Source organism: Stenella coeruleoalba (genome assembly GCF_951394435.1).
Source record: "Stenella coeruleoalba genome assembly, chromosome: 14".
Taxonomy (NCBI): Eukaryota; Metazoa; Chordata; class Mammalia; order Artiodactyla; family Delphinidae; genus Stenella; species Stenella coeruleoalba.
The window spans coordinates 65,941,280-65,960,705 of record NC_137160.1 but is presented as its reverse complement, the minus strand read 5'-3'; the positions used below and the strand labels follow the sequence as shown (position 1 = coordinate 65,960,705).

The 19,426-nt window shown below is 44.1% G+C and overlaps 1 protein-coding gene across 4 annotated transcripts in view; it reads left to right on the top strand.

Annotated features, from left to right (window-relative positions):
- Positions 1-19,426, top strand: part of SFI1 (SFI1 centrin binding protein) — an 80,063-nt gene that overhangs the window by 41,361 nt on the left and 19,276 nt on the right. For all 4 annotated transcript variants that reach the window (XM_079941730.1, XM_079941732.1, XM_079941729.1 and 1 more), the window contains exons 9-15: positions 3,057-3,213; positions 4,934-5,095; positions 6,855-6,925; positions 7,967-8,059; positions 9,725-9,822; positions 11,266-11,332; positions 14,582-14,712. In XM_079941730.1, the coding sequence (XP_079797856.1) occupies positions 3,057-3,213; positions 4,934-5,095; positions 6,855-6,925; positions 7,967-8,059; positions 9,725-9,822; positions 11,266-11,332; positions 14,582-14,712 (779 nt within the window). The remainder of the gene's footprint in view (positions 1-3,056; positions 3,214-4,933; positions 5,096-6,854; positions 6,926-7,966; positions 8,060-9,724; positions 9,823-11,265; positions 11,333-14,581; positions 14,713-19,426) is intronic.

Below are 19,426 nucleotides of genomic sequence, written 5' to 3'. Positions count from 1 at the left end.
TTTGGGTTGTTAGAGCATTAATTCAACTCTTTGGAAATTAATGAAGGCCAAAGTCAAGCATTTATCCTGCCTTTCCTATACAAACTAATCTTTGAAAAACGAGAGGGTTAATGAGAGAGTAAGGCTTCTTTATAGAATTTCAGTTAATAAACGCAGGAGTATTAGAATTATAAAATTGCCACCCCAGTGAGAAAATGGATCTAGGCAGCAATCACCCAGAGGAAAGACAACAGGGAAATATAAGGGAGGAATCAGATTAATGCCATCTGAAGCCACTGGAACAGTCTTGGCATTGCTAAAACTATGGCAGCCAACCACAATGTGATGTAACAGGAAGTACCCAGCAGCACTTGAGACATGTTCTTGCCTAAAATTTGAACATGACTCCCACCAAGCCAAACATGAATCTGACTATCAGTTCATGGGAAATACAGGGATCAGAGGGACAAGTTAGAGACATCTGGAGGAGACAATCGGACAAATCTAAAACGTGGGACAGTTTATAGCGTACATGACCTGGTTTCTCTAACAAATTGGTAGCGTGAAGAGAAAAAAGGCAGGGAGGGAAATTGTCATATAAGATGGAGAGATTTAAGTGACATAACCACAACAAATGAGAAAGTACAATTCTGGCTGTTGTGTTAAGAACAGACCTCAGAAAATCAAGGATAAAAGCAGGGAGGACAGTTAGGAAGCGATTACAAAGTTCCACGAGAGATTCTGGACAAGGATGATAGGAAGATGGTTTTGGATTCTGGGTATGTTTTGAAGGTATTGCCGACAGGATTTGCTAGTGGATAGTTAAGATGTGAAGTGTTCGAGAAAAAGTCTAAGAGGACTCCCAGGTTTTTGGCCTAAGTAATTGGAACAATGGAGTTGCTATTTACTGAAATGGGGGTGTTGGAGGGAGAGGCAGATTTGTAGGGAAAGATTAGGAGGAGCTCCATTCTGAGCTCCGTATCTTCAGCCTGATGGGCCTTCCAAATGTCCACGAGGGGGTGTCAGGGAGGCAGCTGGATATATGTGTGGAGTCTTGAGGATGAGTCCAAACCTGAGATGTAAAGTTGGGAGTCCTCAGCATGCAGATGACATTTAGAGCCATGAGACTAGGTGAAAGCACAAAGGGAATGGGTGTAGCCAGTGGAACTGAGCCTGTCTGGTGAAGTGATGGGAATCAGCGGCAGGAACAGAGGAGAGGCCAAGGTATACTGGAAGCCGGGTGGAGGCGGGTGTGATGAGCTGTGTCACGTGCTTCTGGCAGGCCAGGGCAGATGAGGACTGAGATTTGGCCTTCGGATTGAGCCACGTGGAGGTCATTGATGCCCTTGATAAGAGCAGTTTCAGTGAACCCAATGGGGAGAGGATTCAAGAAAACCAGCTTAGACGAGAAATGAGAAAGGTAGAGAGCCCTTTTGAAGAGTTTGGAAAGGAAAGCACTTGGGTGTTAGCTGGGTGGCATAGTGGTCTAGAGAGGGGTGTTCGGTGGTTGGTTTGAGGATCACTGATTTATTCCCTTCAGGAAGTATTTGTGTGACAATAATCTTTCATCCCCAACTTTTTAATTTTGACAAATAACAAATCACAGAAAAGGTGGATTCTGGGTTCTCTTCACTAGTTTAACCCATCCTTAACATCTTTCCACATTTGCTTTCTCTCAAGTGTATCAGTATATTTTTTACATTTTCTGAGTTGCTTTAAAGTTGCAGACATAAAGTTTACCCTAAATACTTAAGCTCATATCTCCTAAAAATAAGGATGTTCTTCTATATAACCACAATATCAGTCATATCTAAGAAATGTAATGTTGATATAGTAATATCTAGAATACAGTTCGTATTGCAGCTGTATATTGTTGCTCTTTTAGTGTCAGGTGCAGGGTACAATCAAAGGTCACCCATTGCTTTTGGTTGTCACATCCCCTAAGGGAGAAATAACAACACACTCGAATGCTGATTTTAAAAATCTAGTAGAGAGTGGAAACTGATGATGCAGAAGGGAGTGGGGGGAATTGCCAGAGTGATAAACTTGAGAAGATGGGCTGTATGCATGGCAGGGGTAACTGTGATGGGAGAGTGGACAATTTATCCAGAGCAACAGGAGAGAAGGCAGAGCCTGTTGGCAGGTGGGGGACGTGTGGGAGCTTGAGAAAATTGTCTTTTGATTGCTTTTATTTTCTTGGTGAAATAGGAAAAATGGTATTCAGCTGAGAGGAAGGAAAGGGGAAGAGGTGTTATAGGTTTAAAAAGGTATAAGCGGGGCGGGGGGGCTTCCCTGGTGGTGCAGTGGTTGAGAGTCTGCCTGCCGATGCAGGGGACACGGGTTCATGCCCCAGTCTGGGAAGATCCCACATGCCACGGAGCGGCTGGGCCCGTGAGCCATGGCTGCTGAGCCTGCGCATCCGGAGCCTGTGCTCCGCAACGGGAGAGGCCACAACAGTGAGAGGCCCGTGTACCGCAAAAAAAAAAAAACACAAAACCAAAAAAAAAGGTATAAGGTATAAGAGAAGGTATCAAGTCATCTATGACAGTCACCTTCAAAGTAGGGCATGCGTTTTGTTGAGTGTGCACGAAGACTTTCCCAAGGGTGTGCATTTATGGATAATCTTAACGGAATCCTTCTGTAGACCCTCAGTTTCTGTAGGTCCACGTCTTGGAGACTACTGTCCCTGAGAAAGGGCCTCTTGACCGTAGGCTTCCTCCCACTTTGAAAGAAAAGGCAGACCCTCCTCTCCTATCCCCAATCTGAATTAATTATATCACCCCTTGGATTGTCCCTGCTTCTTGTATATGCATTGATTTTATTAGTCCTTTTTTTCCCCCCTTCTTAATCCAAAAAAAATTACTTTTTGGAAGCAGAGAATGCCCTTCTTAAAGATCTTTTCACCCCAGACTCCCATCACTTACGATTCTCCTTGGGAATTTCCCCTCCTTTTTAGCCTTTCCTGTGTGGGTATCTAATTTTAGCCTTTCCAGTGTGTGTGTTTCTCTTTTCCCTCACCAGTACTTCACCTCTGTTTTCCTGCCTCCATTGACTGTTGTCTTTTCTCTGGTTTTCAGGCTTGGTCACGGTGGCAGGAACAGCTTCTGCATGTCTGGAGGGAGAGGCAGAAGATGGTCTCCGCAGTGAAACACCATCAGCACGGGCAACAGTGGAGAGCCCTGAGGGCCTGGCTGGAATACCTGCAGGTGCGCAGAGAGAAGAGGCAGCGGAAAGGTGAGCAGGAAGTCCTGGGCTCCAGGGACAGAGGGTTGGTCAGAGTGCCCACTCTCCTGTTGCCTGTTACTGCCAATAGGGTGGTAACTTATTAAGGGGAGATATAACCGTGTTACACCACAGATTTTCAAAAAGGAGATTGAGGAGGAAGATAAATCATCCTCAATTCACAGTTAAGATATTTCCTTCTGTTTTTTAATCAATATTTAATTCAATAGGATTTTAATTATGCTATAAATACTGTGATTATTATGATTAGTATGATACACACAATTTTGTATCTTTTTTCTAACTTTTTATTTTATATTGGAGTATATCCGATTAATAATGTTGTGATAGTTTCAGGTGCACAGCAAAGAGACTCAGCCATACATATACATGTATGTATCCATTCTCCCCTAGACTCCTCTCCCATCTAGGCTGTATCTTGCTTTTTTTTTTTCACACAACTAATCAATACTTTGCTGTGTCTTTAAGTGTTCTTAATAAATGTTAGTTTTTAAATGATTGTATTTTACAGGAGAGGGGCTTACCTTATTATTTTTTTTTTTGGCCTCGCTGTGCATCTTGCAGGATCTTAGTTCCCCGACCAGGGATCGAACCCATGCCCCATGCAGTGGAAGCGCAGAATCCTAACCACTGGATCGCCAGGGAAGTCCCTAGCCATTCTTGTATTAATAGATATTTGGGTTGTTTGTCCTCAGTTATGCAGATGCATGTGATTTATGATGTTGAGCTTTTGAACACTATTCTGATGGTTTTATTTCCCCGAGAGAGGTCAGAAGTAATGATAAATAGGTCATGATCGTAGGTACTTTTTGTACTTCAGTTTCTTGAGCCCACAGAGCAGTGAGTTGAACACTGTGCTGGCCGCAGGGTTAGGCTCTCCTGCTTACCCTAGGCCTCCCTGTGGGACCTCCTAGGCTGCCTACACTGTCTCTTGGGAGAGGGAATGTGTCTGTGTGAAAATAGTGACGGGGGACCACCTGTCTGGTTGCCCAAGCCTGGAAGTTGAAGGCATGAAGCTATTTAATGATGAGCTGCCGACTAACATGCCTCCAGTTATGGCATTCTCATTCCAGGACCAGTTCCCTTCCACTTGCTGGACTTAAGCTCATCAGGCCAGTTGCTAATTAGTCTTAAAAGGAGATGGAGCTGGCAGCCTGTAGCAGCCTGGCTGAAAGCTCACAAAAGCCTTTGACAGCATGTTGACCAAGTTGTGTGTCATTGACTCAGACCCTGAAATCCCATCCGGGAAACACTGATAAAGAGGCAAAAGTGAAATGGAGTCTTCTTTGAAAGCAGCAGTCGCCATTACTGCTCCTCAGTAGCTAACTAGGAGCCTCAGCCCTTTGATAGAACCCTTTTCTCTTTGCTGGGAGAGAAGAGATACACTGACAGCTAAGGGATTCCTCCCATGTTTAAAAACCTTTTATTCTGGGACTTCCCTGGCAGTCCAGTGGTTAAGACTCGCACTTCCAGTGCAGGGGGCATGGGTTTGATCCCTGGTGGGGGAACTAAGATCCCACATGCTGCATGGCACGGCCGAAAAAAAAAAAAAAAAAAAAAAACCAAGAAAACACCTTTTATTCTAACGTTCTTCAAGCAGCCTTGAAGCCCTGATGCTTGCCAGTAGTGGGTTTCATCCTGTCTTAAAGGTGCTTCCAGCTCATTGCCCAACCTTGAGGGGGCAGCACTTAAGCTATTTTCTCTGTTGCAGAGATGGCTGAGGGATTCCACTGCGTCATTGTGCTCCAGACACACTTCTGTGATTGGCGGTGGGCCTGGAAGCGGAGGGAGAGCTTGTACATCCACCACGAGCGGGTAGAGGGGCTGGCCAGGAGGATGGTGCTGCGGAGGGCCTTTATTCACTGGAAACGCTGTATCCTTTGCACCACCCAGCCCTGTCTGTACAGCAAGAACAGCAAGAGCTCACCAGCCTATAAGACAAGAGTCAAGAGATACATAGGAAGTAATTACCTAGCAGTTTAAGACAATTCGGATCTCTGTTGACTTCTTTTTAAAATATTTTGTTTCATTTTGGGAATATTCATACAAAAGAGTGCATATAACAAACATTTATAGTCTAAAGAATAATGGTAAAATGAGCACAACTCAAAAAATTAGAACATTGCTCACACCCCAGTCTGCTCCTCCCTGACTACATTCCCTTTCCTCCCCCTCAGAGGCATTGCCACTGCCCTGATTTTGTTATCATTTCATTGCTTTTTTCTACCCATTAGATGGTAGAAATAGCCACAGCCATTTCTGCTTCGTTTCATTTCTGTTTCAGATTTGTTTCATTTCATTGCTTTTTCAGAAAGCCATCTGTCCTTGATGGCCCTGTCATTATGATCCTAGCTTCCATTCACTGAGCTGTTTACTGTGTGCAGACATTTTGCATTATCTCATTAATCCTCATAGCAACCCTGTGGAGTAGGTCTCACCGTCTCCATTTTACAGATGAGGGAACAGGTTGGGGGGTGCTAAGTGATTTTCAAACTCATTGGCAGAGCCAGGCTTTTGACTCCAGTGCACCTTCTTAATCACTGCCCCTGCTGCAATACGTGCCCAGGTGTGGGATTTGGACCGCCTTGGGTGTTCACCCACACTTTTATTTGTTCACTGAACTCTTGCTTTGTTTTAAACTCCTGCCTAAATTCTGGAATACAGGGAAACTTAGAGACTAACAGTAGCTCATTGTCTAGTGGGGAAAGTAGACATGAAAACCAGTCTTTGTAATGTGGCGTGATAAGTGCTATCATAAAAGTTTGTATCAAGTCCTGCTAGGGCTACTGTGGAGATCTAGCCGAGGAGGTGATGTTTGAGCTGAATTTAAGCCTTGGGGGATGACACGTTCTCCCAACAGGGAGGTCGGGAAGGGTGGTTCAGGTGTAAGGAGTGGCATTTATGCAGGTGTAGGTGAGGAAGAGCAGCCAGGGGTGATGACCGGGGTCTGCAGTGAGTTGTGGGGTATGGAGGGCAGGTAGATGCAGGCTGGGGACCGGCTTGTAGGGCCCTTGTGTGCAGTGGTCAGGAATTTGGGCTTAATCCCAGTGGCGCTGGGGATCCTCTGCAGGTTTTTGAGAAGAGAAGTGATGCAGCAGATCTGTACTTTAGAAAGGCTAAAGCTCGATGGTAGCAGCAAAGCTGGCACAGGGGGACCAAGTCAAGTGTACTGCACGGTGCTGGGGGTGGGGACAGAACCGGGGAGACCTAGCGGGGCAGCAGATGGACTTGGCAGTTGAGAAGATGGAAGGGGTGGGAGGAGAAAAGGTTTGAAAATAACTCCAAGGTTTTTAGCACAAACTTCTGACTGGATTGTGATGCCAAAACAGAATGCAGGAGAACTTGGAGCAGGTTCTGCTTAGATTTTGAAATGTTTACTCAAACTGGTGGCAGTTTATCTCAACTATTTTTGCCTCTCATGAAATGGGCATGAGAGGGGAGAAAGGCAGATAAGTAACTCACATGGTTCCCCTTAGTTCTTTCTTCCCTGGGTTGTCGGGGAGACAGAGGCGGACACCAGCCCACCTGGCATGCCCATCATCTCCTGCAGCCGGGACCCTTCAGATGGGTCACTAGGATCACTCTGGGCTGGGGTGGGACCTTGTTGAGACAAGAAACCTTAACTCTGGTAGACGTGCTGCTGTGCGCAGAGACAGCTGTGCGGCGGAAGGTGGCAGAAGAGCACCACAGGCGAGGCTTGCTGGTAAGGGCGCTACAGCCTTGCTCAGGCAGCCATTCCTGGGGGACCTGGCCCACGTCATGCTCCTTAAGTGCATCTGGTTGTGTGCATGGCTTCCATCATGAAGCCTCCCTTCATTGTCATGTCCCTATTTTCATTTTGGATCAGAGATGGTGATGGTGTGGGATCAGAGGGTTTGGGGGCTGCAAAGGAGCCTTAGAAGTGATCTAGTCCTGGAGTGTTCTACATGGCAGACCCCCTTTTTAAGTGGTGGAAACCTAGTCTTCGAAATCAATCAAAGTAGAGATGCTGTGGACAAAGCTAGGTCTGGGGAGTAGTGTCTGTTCTACCGGCTGCTCTTCTCCACCCTCACCACATGAGGTGGCATCCGAACACTTTCAGGAGCCTCTGGGGGTCCACAGAGCACGATATGAAAAGCCCTAGTTGCTTCACTTCTGTCTCAGAAAACTGAAGCCAGGCTGTGGGGGAATGTGCTTTGCTTAGTCACACATGAGGCTTTTTTTTTTTTTTTTTTACATGAGGCATTTTTGACAGAGCTGGAGCCAGGCCAGCATGTCCTGCCTCTATCCCACCCCCACCGCCAGTCACCTTCTCTCAAAATTCCTTCTCTCCCTTCTATTTTACTCTTACAAAACTGCATTTATAATTGTGTAAGCATACACATTGACCCCACATGGCAAAAAAAAAAAAACCCACCATAGGCTGGAAGTCTGTCTCTTTTCTGAGAGGCAGAGTTGATGTTTTGACCTTTGTCTGGTGTTTCCATCTGGGTCACAGGGACCTCTCCTGGTCAGAGGTGCGGGTGTGTTTGTTCCTGTGCAGTATCTGTGGACCGCAGGGAGTGGTCCCACAGCTATTTATTAAGTGTCTACTGTGCAGGCTGGCTTGTATCAGGCTCTCAGTTGAATCTCAAAACAGAGAAACACTCTCTGGGACATGGGAGCAGCTGTGAACAGCTACTACTGAGCTTCTTGCCACCCTCTTGGGCATTGCTGTTATTGTTACAGACACACCACTGATTTGTGTCCATTCTTCTTTTCACAGCATTTTTGCTTTAGAGCCCTAAAAGACAATGTGGCCCGTGCCCATCTCCAACGAATAAGAAAGAATCTTGCTCACCAGCAACATGATGTCACGGTGCGAGTCCTCTTCTGTATCAAGGCACCTCTTCTGATGGCCATTCTCTTTTTCTTTTAACCTTTGTGCTTAGAGGTTTGTTCAGACCTTTAGACGCCAAATCCTTAGTGTCCATTTTCTTTAGTAATCTATGCCAGAGGCTAGAGAAACTCTTATTCTTCTCTTGTTTAATCCCATTTTTTTATCTTTGCTAAAAAATTGATAGTTGAATCAGAGGTCAGGGACTGTGGATTCCAACCTTGACCTAGGGAATACACTTTAAGTTTTGCATTCCAGGAGGCTTTGGTTATGTTTGCACTGTGAGTCTGTTGTCTTTAGTGGTTAAACTTACCTGAGGGCAACAAACATTCTATCTCCCCCTGTAGATTGTGTTTCTGAGTGTAGGAGAAAGGGGCATTCTAATTGTGAAAATGTTCAAGCATACAGAAAAATATAAAGAATAGTGTAATAAACCTCTATTTTACCATCTAAATTCAACAATTGTTAATATTTGCTCTTTTTTCCCAAATCATTTCAATGTAAGTAAATTACAGACATTATGACACTTTTACACCTAAACATTTCAGTATGCATTGCCCAAAAGTAAGAACATTTTCCTGCATAACCACAGTATCATTATCATTCCTAACAAAATGAACAGTAATGCTCTAATATTAACCAATACCCAACCCATATTCAAATTTCCCCAGTTGCCCCCAAAATGTCTTTATAGCTGTTTTATTAAAACCAGGATTCAATTAAGGATTGATGGCTCACTCTACATTTGGTTATGTCTCTTAAGACTCTTAGTCAATAACAGTCCCCCCACCCCCACTTCTTTTGTTTAACATGTTTATTTTTTAATTGTAAAATACACAGAATTTATCATCTTAACCGTTTTTAAGTGTACAGTTCAGTGGCATTAAGTACATTCACATTATTGTGCAACCGTCACCATTACCCACGTCCAGAACCTTTTTCATCTTGCAAAACTGAAACTCTGTGAATTAAACAATAACTCCCATTCTCCTTCTCCTCCCCCAGCCCCTGGCAACCACCGTTCTCCTTTCTGTCTCTTTGAATTTGACTGTTCTAGGTACCTCATATTTACAGTATTTGCCCTTTTGTGATTGGCTTATTTCACTTAGCATAACATACACTATCTTTCTTAATAACATTAACCTTTTGAAAAGGAATGCCAATTATTTTGTACAGACTTCCATATTCTCCAATTTTCTGTTTCATTCTGACGTCATTTGATTTTCCTTTTTCCTGTGTAGCTCTTATAAACTAGAAGTTAGATCTAAGGGCTTGATTGGATTGAAGTTAAACACTTTTTGGCAAGACTACTTTATAGGCAGTAGTAGGTGATAAGATCAGTTTTAACTTCTAAAATGGCTTTGTCTTCCATGAGGCCCAGATTAGGAATACCTTCTTCATTCTGATTTACATAGATTTGGTAGATCCAGCTTTTTGCCTTTTATGTTGGCCCAGAATAATTCCATATTGCTTGGCCATAATTATTTTGCAAATCTTTTATATGTTGGGTGCTCCAAATTGAGGTAATTACTGCTTTGGGGGAGCTTACAGTCTTCTGGAGTTACAGATTTGCTAACTAATGGGTCAAGAGAGATCATTTTACCTTTTGCCTTAATCAACTTCTGTTTCCTTCCTGTTTTGCTGCAGCTACTGCACAGGTTCTGGAACCTCTGGCAGTCTCAGATTGAACAGAGGGAGGAAAGTGAGCAGCTCCCCTTCCTGTGTGCTGCCTGGGACCACTACAGGTAGGGACTGTGGCCTTCAGGCTCCCCAGGGGCCCGTTGTGACTGACTGGCTGGTCTCCAGGAGTCATCATCACCCTCAGTGTTACTGCGGCAGATTGAGAGAGGCCCTGCTGTAAACCAGTGTTCCTGAGCTTGCCTTTTCCTTTTGGTTGATGGGATGGGAGGTAGAATGAGGATGTTTGTGCTGGTGCTCGGCTACCACTGCCTCAGTTTTCAGATGTTAGTGATGTTCCATCGTGGAAGGTAGGCATTGATAGTGTTACAGAGACGGCCCAGGCAAGTGGGTGTTTGTGGCTTGGTCTTGGAGGGTGTAGAGTGTGTCCTCAATTTTTTAGAGTTAATCATTCAGTTAAATAAAAGCACCACATGTCCACAAGAAAAACTCAGAATGTATAGGAAAGAAGTAGAAAGTTAAAAATAAAGTATGCCTGGACCCCTTCCTTCGACCCCTTAGTCTTTCTATTCAGAGGGAACCACTGTTCACTTTCTTGCTGCAAGAAATGTTCGATAGTGCTTCCCTGGTGGCGCAGTGGTTGGGAATCTGCCTGCCAATGCAGGGGTCACGGGTTCAGGCCCTGGTCCGGGAAGATCCCACATGCCTCAGAGCATGGGCCCGTGAGCCACAACTGCTGAGCCTGCGGTCTAGAGCCCGCGAGCCACAGCTACTGATCCCGTGGGCCACAGCTACTGAAGCCCATGCGCCTAGAGCCTGAGCTCCGCAACAAGAGAAGCCACCGCAATGAGAAGCCAGAGCACCACAATGAAGAGAGGCCCCTGCTCGCAGCAACTAGAGAAAGCCCGCACATAGCAATGTGGACACAATGCAGCCAAAAATAAAATTTAAAAAAAAAAAAAAAAAAAGAAAGAAAAGAAATGTTCGATAAACCCTCTCCCAAGAGTATAATTAACTTATTTTGCATAGTTGTAGGTATAATTTTGGGGCACTTTTTAATGAGTCAGTGAGAATCACAATATTTAACTGAGTCAATTTGGAGTTGTCAGGATGTATCATTATTCTAAATCCTGGTTTATAAAGCTGAATGTGGTTGTCACTCTCAGTATCACTGTGTGAAAGCATGTCACAGACCCAGGTGGTCCTAAACAGGCCCCAGAGTTTGGCCGTAAAATCAGAAAATTCAGGATATTTGGGGGATTTCATACATATTACCTGAGTTCCAGAGACACTGTGCTTGGTGGTCTAATTACCTTTACAAGAAAGTTGTCAAATTTTGGGGGCAAGCCACAGTCCAAAGTCGGGGTGGGGGTTTGGCAGATTTCATGACAGAAAACAGGTTCTTATTTCCCTTAGAATGAAACCCCTGGGGTGCCTTTACCACTCAAGATGTACCTATGCCCAGATTTACCTTCCTTAAAATCAAAACAAAATTCTGAAAACCTGAAAGTGGGAGGGCAGTTACCTTGGTGTTATGTGTTTCATTTCAGAATAACATTGCTACGCAAGTGTTTCAAATTGTGGTTACAGTATACTCAGAAGAGGCGATCCCAGCAGGTATGGAGTTCCTCAGAGCAGGGAGCTCTGTTGGCTTACATTCTTGGATGCGTTTGCTTTGGAAAGATTCTCGGGAAAGGCCTGTACCAAGAGGTCTGGTGTTCTGATTTGGAAGAGAGGGTACTGTGAAAAGCTCAAAGGTATCTGCCCCAGACCCCCCCAGGGATGTCAGAAAGTCTGCATAACTCCTGTCCCTTCATCTGCTTTGAAAATGCAGCTGCTCTCTGAAGGTGTGAGCCTATCAGCCATTCCATTCACATCTTGACCCAAATTGTTGATTATATTACTCAGCCAGCCCCTCCTGAGACCTTCAGGAGATGTTGGGGAAGGTGCAGAGCCTGAGTGCCATATCCCAGAGCTAAATGATGTGAGACACAGGTGCCCACAGTGGTGGGAGGAGGTGGGGATCAGGCTGAGTGATTAATGAAGGCAGGTAGAAAAAGATGGATTCAGTTCCATTTAAGAAAGACTTACTGAGCGGCTGCTATGCCTTAGATGCCAGGCCAAGAACTGAGGATACAGCTGTGATGCAAAGCAGGCAAAGTTCCTGCTCTCGGGGGGCTTGTAGTTTAGCCCCAGGGTGGCTCTAATGATGGTAGGTAGCCGTCTGGAGCGCTGAACCGAGAAGGATTTTCCAGGCCACGTTCAGGCTCAGGGGAGTGTGTGTTCCAACTGATGATGTCTGCACAGGCCTTGCAGTGGGAGGTAGACTACGCAGGCCTCTGTTTGGCCATCCCTGCGGTGAAACGGGGAGGACACAAACAAAGCTCCTCCTGGTTATTTTTGTGCTGTCCTCTCCACCCCCTCCTCTATCTGCTGCTCGAGTCTAACAGTGAATCTAAAGAGTTTGGCTGGCTCCTCAGTTTGGGGAGGCATACAGACTCCTTTGGGAGCTGGTTCTATCTACTTCTCTCCCTATTCCTGTTACCGCTCTGCCCCTTCACAGCTGCACTCAGTCAAGCTGCCGGTCCTTCCCTGAATATTCTCTGCTAGCTCCTGCTTCCCAATCTGCCTGCTGCCCTTTCAGCTCAGGTGTCACCTCTTCCCCCTGCTCCACCCCTCGTGCAGCTTTCTCATAGCATGTTGTTGGCTGGCCTCCCTCCCTGCCAGGCTGGGGGCTCCTTGAGGGTACAGCCTGTCCTGCCTCATTCTTCTCCTGAACTGTTGACGAAGGGTAGCTGCTGACTAGTATTTGGATGAGTGAATGAACACACGAGTGAACAAACAGATGAGCTGCCGGTGATTGCTTCAGAGTTTTCCCCAAGGATCACCTCAGTTCTTGGTGTTTGGATGGGGCTAACCCAGGGTATGGCTTGTTTTTGTGTCACCTTTGCCTTCCACACCTAGAAAATGTTTAGAATTGGTACATTCTTTCACGTCCCTTTGGATTATGTGGCTGTTTCGGAAAGGACATTGCCACTGGGTCTCTTAAGCTCATTGAATGCAAGCACAACAGAATGTGAAGAAAGAGCCCTTTTAGAAAAAGAACATGAGCCCCAGAGTTGAAAGGTTATGTTTATTCAAGGTGGAAAAGAAGCAAAGGGTCTCATTTAGTTTCTCCCTGAAAAAAGGGATCTCCTTGACCCTGGCGCCCAGCACTGGTAGAAGGTCGAGGGTCAGAGTCCTTATCTCTTACAGGGCTCCAGCACGGCCTGCACAGTGAAGGTCTGAAAAATAGTAAGAGCCCTGCTCAGCTGTTGTTTTGGTTTTTGTCAGCTGTTGTTTTTTAAAAAATCTTTAGCTAACAATCTGAATGTTATCTCTTGGTTTAGATATCCAAGGAGCTCATCAGTTCCTTCTATTTTAGGAAAAGATAAAAATATTATTTATTATGGGTTTCTTTCTATTTAAAAAGTAATATATAAAGAATGGCAAGAATGTTAATTGTTGAAGCTGGGCAATAAGTTTGAGGGGATTCATTATACTATTGCTTCTACTCTTGTTTACATTTGAAAATGCCCATACGCAATATGTAGACATCACAGAAAATTTGGGAAGTATAAGAAGACATAAAGAAGAAAAAATTAAAACACCCATAATCCTGCCTCTTAAGATGACATTTTATGAGTAAACCTGGTATTTTTTTCCCTCTGTGTGGGTAGGAATGTGTGTACCCATGTATTCACAAACACACACATAGGAATGCTGTTTAGTTTTCTGTTGCTCTGTAAAAACTCACCCCAAGCTCAGTGGCTTAAAACAACTACCATTTTATTATGCTTAAGGATTTTGTGGGTCAAAAATTGTGACAGGACATAGCAAGGATGGCTGGTCTCTGCTCTGTGATTACTGGGACCTCCACTGGGAAGACCTAGCGGTAGGGGGTTAGAGTCGTCTAGAAGTTTCTTCACTTACAAGTCTGGTTCCTGGGCTGGAATTACTTGAAGATGGGGCTCTACTGGGACTGTTAACCAGAGTGCCTGCATATGACTTCTCCAAGAGGCTTGGGCTTCCTTACAGCATGGTGGCCCCTGGGTAGCCAGACTTCCTGTGTCGCAGCTCAGGGCAACAAAAGTGCGTGTTCCAGTGAACAAGACAAAAGCTGTGTGGCCCTTTAAGACCTAGCCTAGGAAGTCACTTAGTGTCACTTTCGCTATACTGGTCAAAGTAGTCACTGTCCACCCAGATTCAAGGGAAGGAGGATGAAAGAATTTGCAGTCCTGTTTTAAAAGCCACCACACGTGTATATGCTTTTCCTCCCAAATTTTGGATCATGGAGGCATATATAGTCTTATGTCAGTTGTCTGTCTTCTTACTAATGTATCAGTGAAATTTATAATTACATACAAATTAAAAGAATCTGTACTACAAATAAACATTATAAACAAAATCAAAAGATATTTTACAGGGTAGGAACAAAATTGATAACACATGAGACAAAGGACTAATAAATTTAAGGTTGAAAAAGCCCATATATATCAGAGTTAAAATGCTGACAATCAGTAAAATGGGCAATGAGGATGAACACTTAGGCCATAGGAAAAAAGTTTAGATAAATATATATCTATACACACACATACATAGACAAATGTATAAAGAGATGCTTAACTCACTTTTAATTAAAGGGAAGCATTTTCACCTATCATATTTCATTTTTCACCTGTCATGTTGGCAAAGATTAGAAATAATGATTTTCATTTTAAAAAATGTTTGTGTAGGAAGCATCCCTTCCTCGAGAGTGTGACCCTGAAAGGTCTTTTTCTTTTTAATGTAAAGTACAAATAAAGGTCATTCATTGTTTTACTTTAGCTGTTGCAGGCCAGAGCAGACAGTCACTTTCAGCGGCGAGCCCTCCCTGGGGCCTTCCAGGCATGGAGAAGGCTCTGGCAGTGGCACCAGCAGGAGAGAGTCCTCTATGCCAGAGCAGCACGCTTTCACAGGTACACCATGTGGCTCCTGTCTGCCCTGGGCCAGGTGTCTCAGGTTCAGTTCTGCCACCCACATAGCCATTTGCTTTGTTTCTTAGCCTGCCAGTCCCCTACACCCTGGTTCTTCCTTGATTTTCAATAATGTGGGCTCTTTGAGCTCATCTAGCAGAAAAAGACAGTATTTCTCCTGGGAAAACTTGTGTCTATCTGTGTAGCAAGTGCTTTCAGAACAGCCCTGGTTTTATGCCCGTTCCCTCGTTACAAGCCGCAGTGAGCCGCATTAAAGCTGCCCATTAGCTTTCTGGATCAGAGTGTGGTTGGACCTCGCATCACCTTGGCAGGCTTTCTTGAGCGTTATTTCCCTGAAACGCTTGGTTCCTGTTCGGCTAGACCTGGCTTTTTGAAGTCTTGAAATTATCGTTGTCAACAAAATTAGAACAGGCAAGGAGCAGAGCTCCATCCTTTTAGCTCTCACAGGGGCAAACTTGCCCAGAGCCAGGTCTGTGCTACCTATTGGTGGAATCTCATGAAGAGATTATTAATGACTAACTGTTGGCCACTGTGGTGGGTGCGGTGTGATGGGAAAAAGGAAAATATAGAAGCTCATTTGCCTGTGACATCATCATCTTCACTAATAATTTCCTTGTCACAGCAGTCCTGAGAGAACAGGTTCAAAGTGATAAATGACTCACCCTTGTAACAACCATTAAGTGGCAGAGCTAGGGTTTACATTCAGTCTCCCTGATTCCAAAGTCCAAGTACTTGCTACTGGATCAAGAGGAATATCTTTTTGATGACTGGGTAGGAACTTTAAATCTTGGTGAGGAGGAGAGACTGATATACAAGGGACAATTGAAAAACAATTCAAGAGAATAGACCCATGTGTCCTCAATGGTGTCAGCACAAGTTCTTCCAGAGCTCAGAGCTGGTGCTGAGGGAAGTGCCCTGGGGGGGCTCTCTGTGAGCTGGGGGTGAGGATGGCTGGCGGGATGAGGAGGGCCAGACTGAGGGGCTGCCTGCTCCTACAGGTAGGTGATGGACAGGTGTTTGAGCAGGTGCATGGAACTAGTACATTGACAGTTTGGGAGTTTGCCCTGAGGACAGTGTGCATCAACTTAGGACAGTGAAACAAGGGGGAGGGACATTCATTGGGAGAAGTTGCAGTGAACTTGACTTTGGAGGACTCTGAATGCTGGTTTGAGAGGATCAGCCAGAACCCCGGGCTCCTTACACGAAGTTCAAGATGTTTCTAGGGGGTAGCCACAAGGAAAAGTGGCTGATGTGGGCTAGCACTTACCTCTGCCCCCTGCCCTGCAGAGAGCAGCTGCGCCTTTCCTTAGTTCCTGTGTTGAGGTCTAGTGTAAGATTCATTCAAAAAATGGCTTCACTACGAAAACACACACATACACACCCCTTCGTTTTCTTTACAAATGAGTCATGTTTGGTTCTATTGCTTTTTCGTATTTTGGCATGTTGTGGGGACCAGAAATTGAGGGTACCTTCAAAGCAGCCAAGAGGAGCTCCTAAAACGGCTTTTGCTGGGGGGCAGGCATGGGTGAGTTTAGAACCATCACTTGAGACAAGAGGGTGGAAGGTGAATCAGAGGTAGGAAGTAGCACAGAGGCTTGAAGGATGGCGAAGAGGATCTAGGCGTTATTTTTTTCGGGTTTAGTGAGATCTTTTTAGAAAAGTTAGTTTTTCAGGTTCCCACCGTCCTGGTTCACAAGAAGGCAGAGTGATTGAGAACCTGGCCTAGAAGCCGACAGGCCTGCCCGAATTCCGACCCTTGCTCCATGCTTGCCAGCTCTGTGACCCTGAACAAGTCACTCAGTCTCTCTGGGCCCCAGTTTCCTCAAGTTTAAAATGGAGATGATTTGATAATAGTCTTTATCTCACAGGGTTGTCATGAAAACTAAGTGGGATAATCCATGTAAAATACAAGCAGAGTGCCCAGCATAAAATATTAACTGTCCCCTGACCCCTAGAATTGATTTGTGACTCTTAGGGTAAGTTAATATCCATAGGTTTGGTTTGGAGTTTAGCAAATCAAAGTTCTAAATAAATGTGTATGTTCTATCTTTCCATAATTCTTAGGGTAGTTAAAAAAATATTTTAGGAATACGGATGGAATTTATGGTGGAATCTCGAATTATGAATAAAAATGGTAGTTTATTAACCTGCCAGTGAAATATTATACTGAGAATGAGACAAGACTGGTTTGCCTTTTTTTTTTTTTAGTTGAGCTAAAATTTACATACAGTGAAAGGTACAGATGTTAAGTAAAGAGATTGATGAGTTTTTACAAATTACATCTCTGGATAATCAACACCCCAGTCAAGATACGGAACATTTCCATCACCCCAGGAAGCTCCTTCAAGCCCTTTTCTAGCCAGTTCCTATCCTGCATAAATAACCACTGTTCTGATTTCTGGCATTCTAGGTTAATGTTGCATGTTTTTGAACTTTGTACAGTGGGATCATGCAGTACGTACTCTATTGTGCCTGCAAGTCTTTTAAAGTTCAGCGTAATGTTTTTGAGATTGTGCCAGGTTGTAGCATGTATCTGTAGCTGTTTTTTATTTGCCGAGTAGTATTCTATTGTATGAATCTAAGACAGTATTTTGATCCATTTTAACAGAGGAGTTGTTTCCAGTTTGAGGCCATTATGCGTAAGGCTGCCGTGAACATTTGTTTCAGTGGAATATGTTTTCATTTCTCTTGGGTAGATACCAAGAAGTAGACTTCTGGATCAGGGGTGGGTTTATGCTTAATCTTACAGGTGGTTGCATCATTTTATGCTCCCACCAGCAAATCTGAGAATTTTGGTTGCTCCACATCCTCACCAACTTTGTTTTTGACAGTCTTTTTAACTTAGCCATTACGGTGGGTGTGGAGTGCTGTCTCATTTTCCTGATGACTAATGATTGTCCAGCATTTCTTTAAAGCCTAATGAGCCAGGAACAGAAGCCTCTGTAATTTGACCAAGTCAGATTGATTGCCAGGAAGGAGGGAATTCCAGAGGAACTCTGGATTGCTGCTGTACCTGAGGGAAGGGAATTTGTAATATTTGGGCTCCCACTGAAGGAACTGAGGAGACTCTAAGAGAAACAGGGATCTGTTTTGGATTGATTGCTGTTTCTGAGGCAAGTTGAGGAGGGACTCACTAGGGAGAGCTGTCATGAGTATCCTCAGGAGTGAATGGACATAGCAAAGCTTGTCTGGGGCATCACTGGTGAGGAAGCAATAACAACCCAAAGAGGGAGTCCTTGTGGCATCTTGCATGATGTTGAGAGAAACAGTGTTTCTTTGCAGTTGGCTTTCTGTGTGACTGATGAATGGTAGACTTGTTCTTTCTTTTCAATCTGAACTGATTTTCATTCTTTGAATACCAGACAGGTTTTGACTCTTTCAGCCTTTATCATGTGCTCATTGACCATTTTATATCTTTTGTGAAGTGTCTGTTCAAGTCTTTTTCCTCGCTTTTTAAAAAATTGGGTCATATGTCTTTTTAAAATTCTTATTGATTTGTAGAAGTTTTTTAAAAATATATTCTGGTTCGTATTATTTCTTTTATTGGACTAGGTATTAAAAATATTTTCTTCCAGTGTGTGGCTTGCTTTTCCATTTTTTAACAGTATTTTTTTTAATTGAGAGCAAAGTAGGTGGTTATATATGTACTGAAATGAATTAATATATATATATTTTTTTTTTTCTTGATGAGTTGAAGTGTTTAATTTCGATACAGTCCAGGGGAACTTTCCTGGTGGTCCAGTGGTTAAGACTCTGTGCTTCCAGTGCAGGGGGCCCGGGTTCAATCCCTGGTCAGGGAACTAAGATCCCACATGCTGCACAGTGCGGCCAAAAAAAAGAAATTAAAAATAATAATAAAAATTAAAAGTAGAAAAATTATATTGTGGTGGTTTAAAAAATTTTTTAATACAGTCCATTTTCTCAGTTTTTTTCTTTTATAATTAGCGATTTGGGGGTTCTCTCTAAAATAATTTGCCTACTCCAAGATCTCAAAAGATATCTTCCTACATTTTCTCCAGAAGCTTTCTAGTTTTAGCATTTACATTTAGGTCTGTGATCATCTTGAATTTTTTTCTGTATATGGTATGAGGTAGGAGTCAAGGATTTTTTTTTTCTGTTCTTCAGTTTTTTCCAGCACCATTTCTTTTTTTTTTAAATATTTATTTATTTATTCATTCATGCATGCATGCTGTGCCAGGTCTTAGTTGTGGCACACAGGATCTTTGTTGTGGCATGCGTACTTCTTAGTTGCAGCATGTGGACTTCTTAGTTGCAGCATGCAGACTTCTTAGTTGCGGCATGAGGACTTCTTAGTTGCGGCTTGCGGACTCTTAGTTGCAACATGCAGTCCAGCACCATTTCTTGAGATTTGCATTCCCCCATTGAATTGCCTTGGCACCATTGTTGAAAATCAATTGGCCATATTTTTTTTTTTTTTTTTTTTGCGGTATGTGGGCCTCTCACTGTTGTGGCCTCTCCCGTTGCGGAGCACAGGCTCCGGACACGCAGGCTCAACGGCCATGGCTCACGGGCCCAGCCGCTCCACGGCACGTGGGATCTTCCCGGACCGGGGCACGAACCCGTGTTCTCTGCATCGGCAGGCGGACTCTCAACCACTGCGCCGCCGGGGAAACCCGGCCATATATGTTTGTACCTATTTCTGGACTTTCTTTTCTGTTTCATTTATCTATGTGTT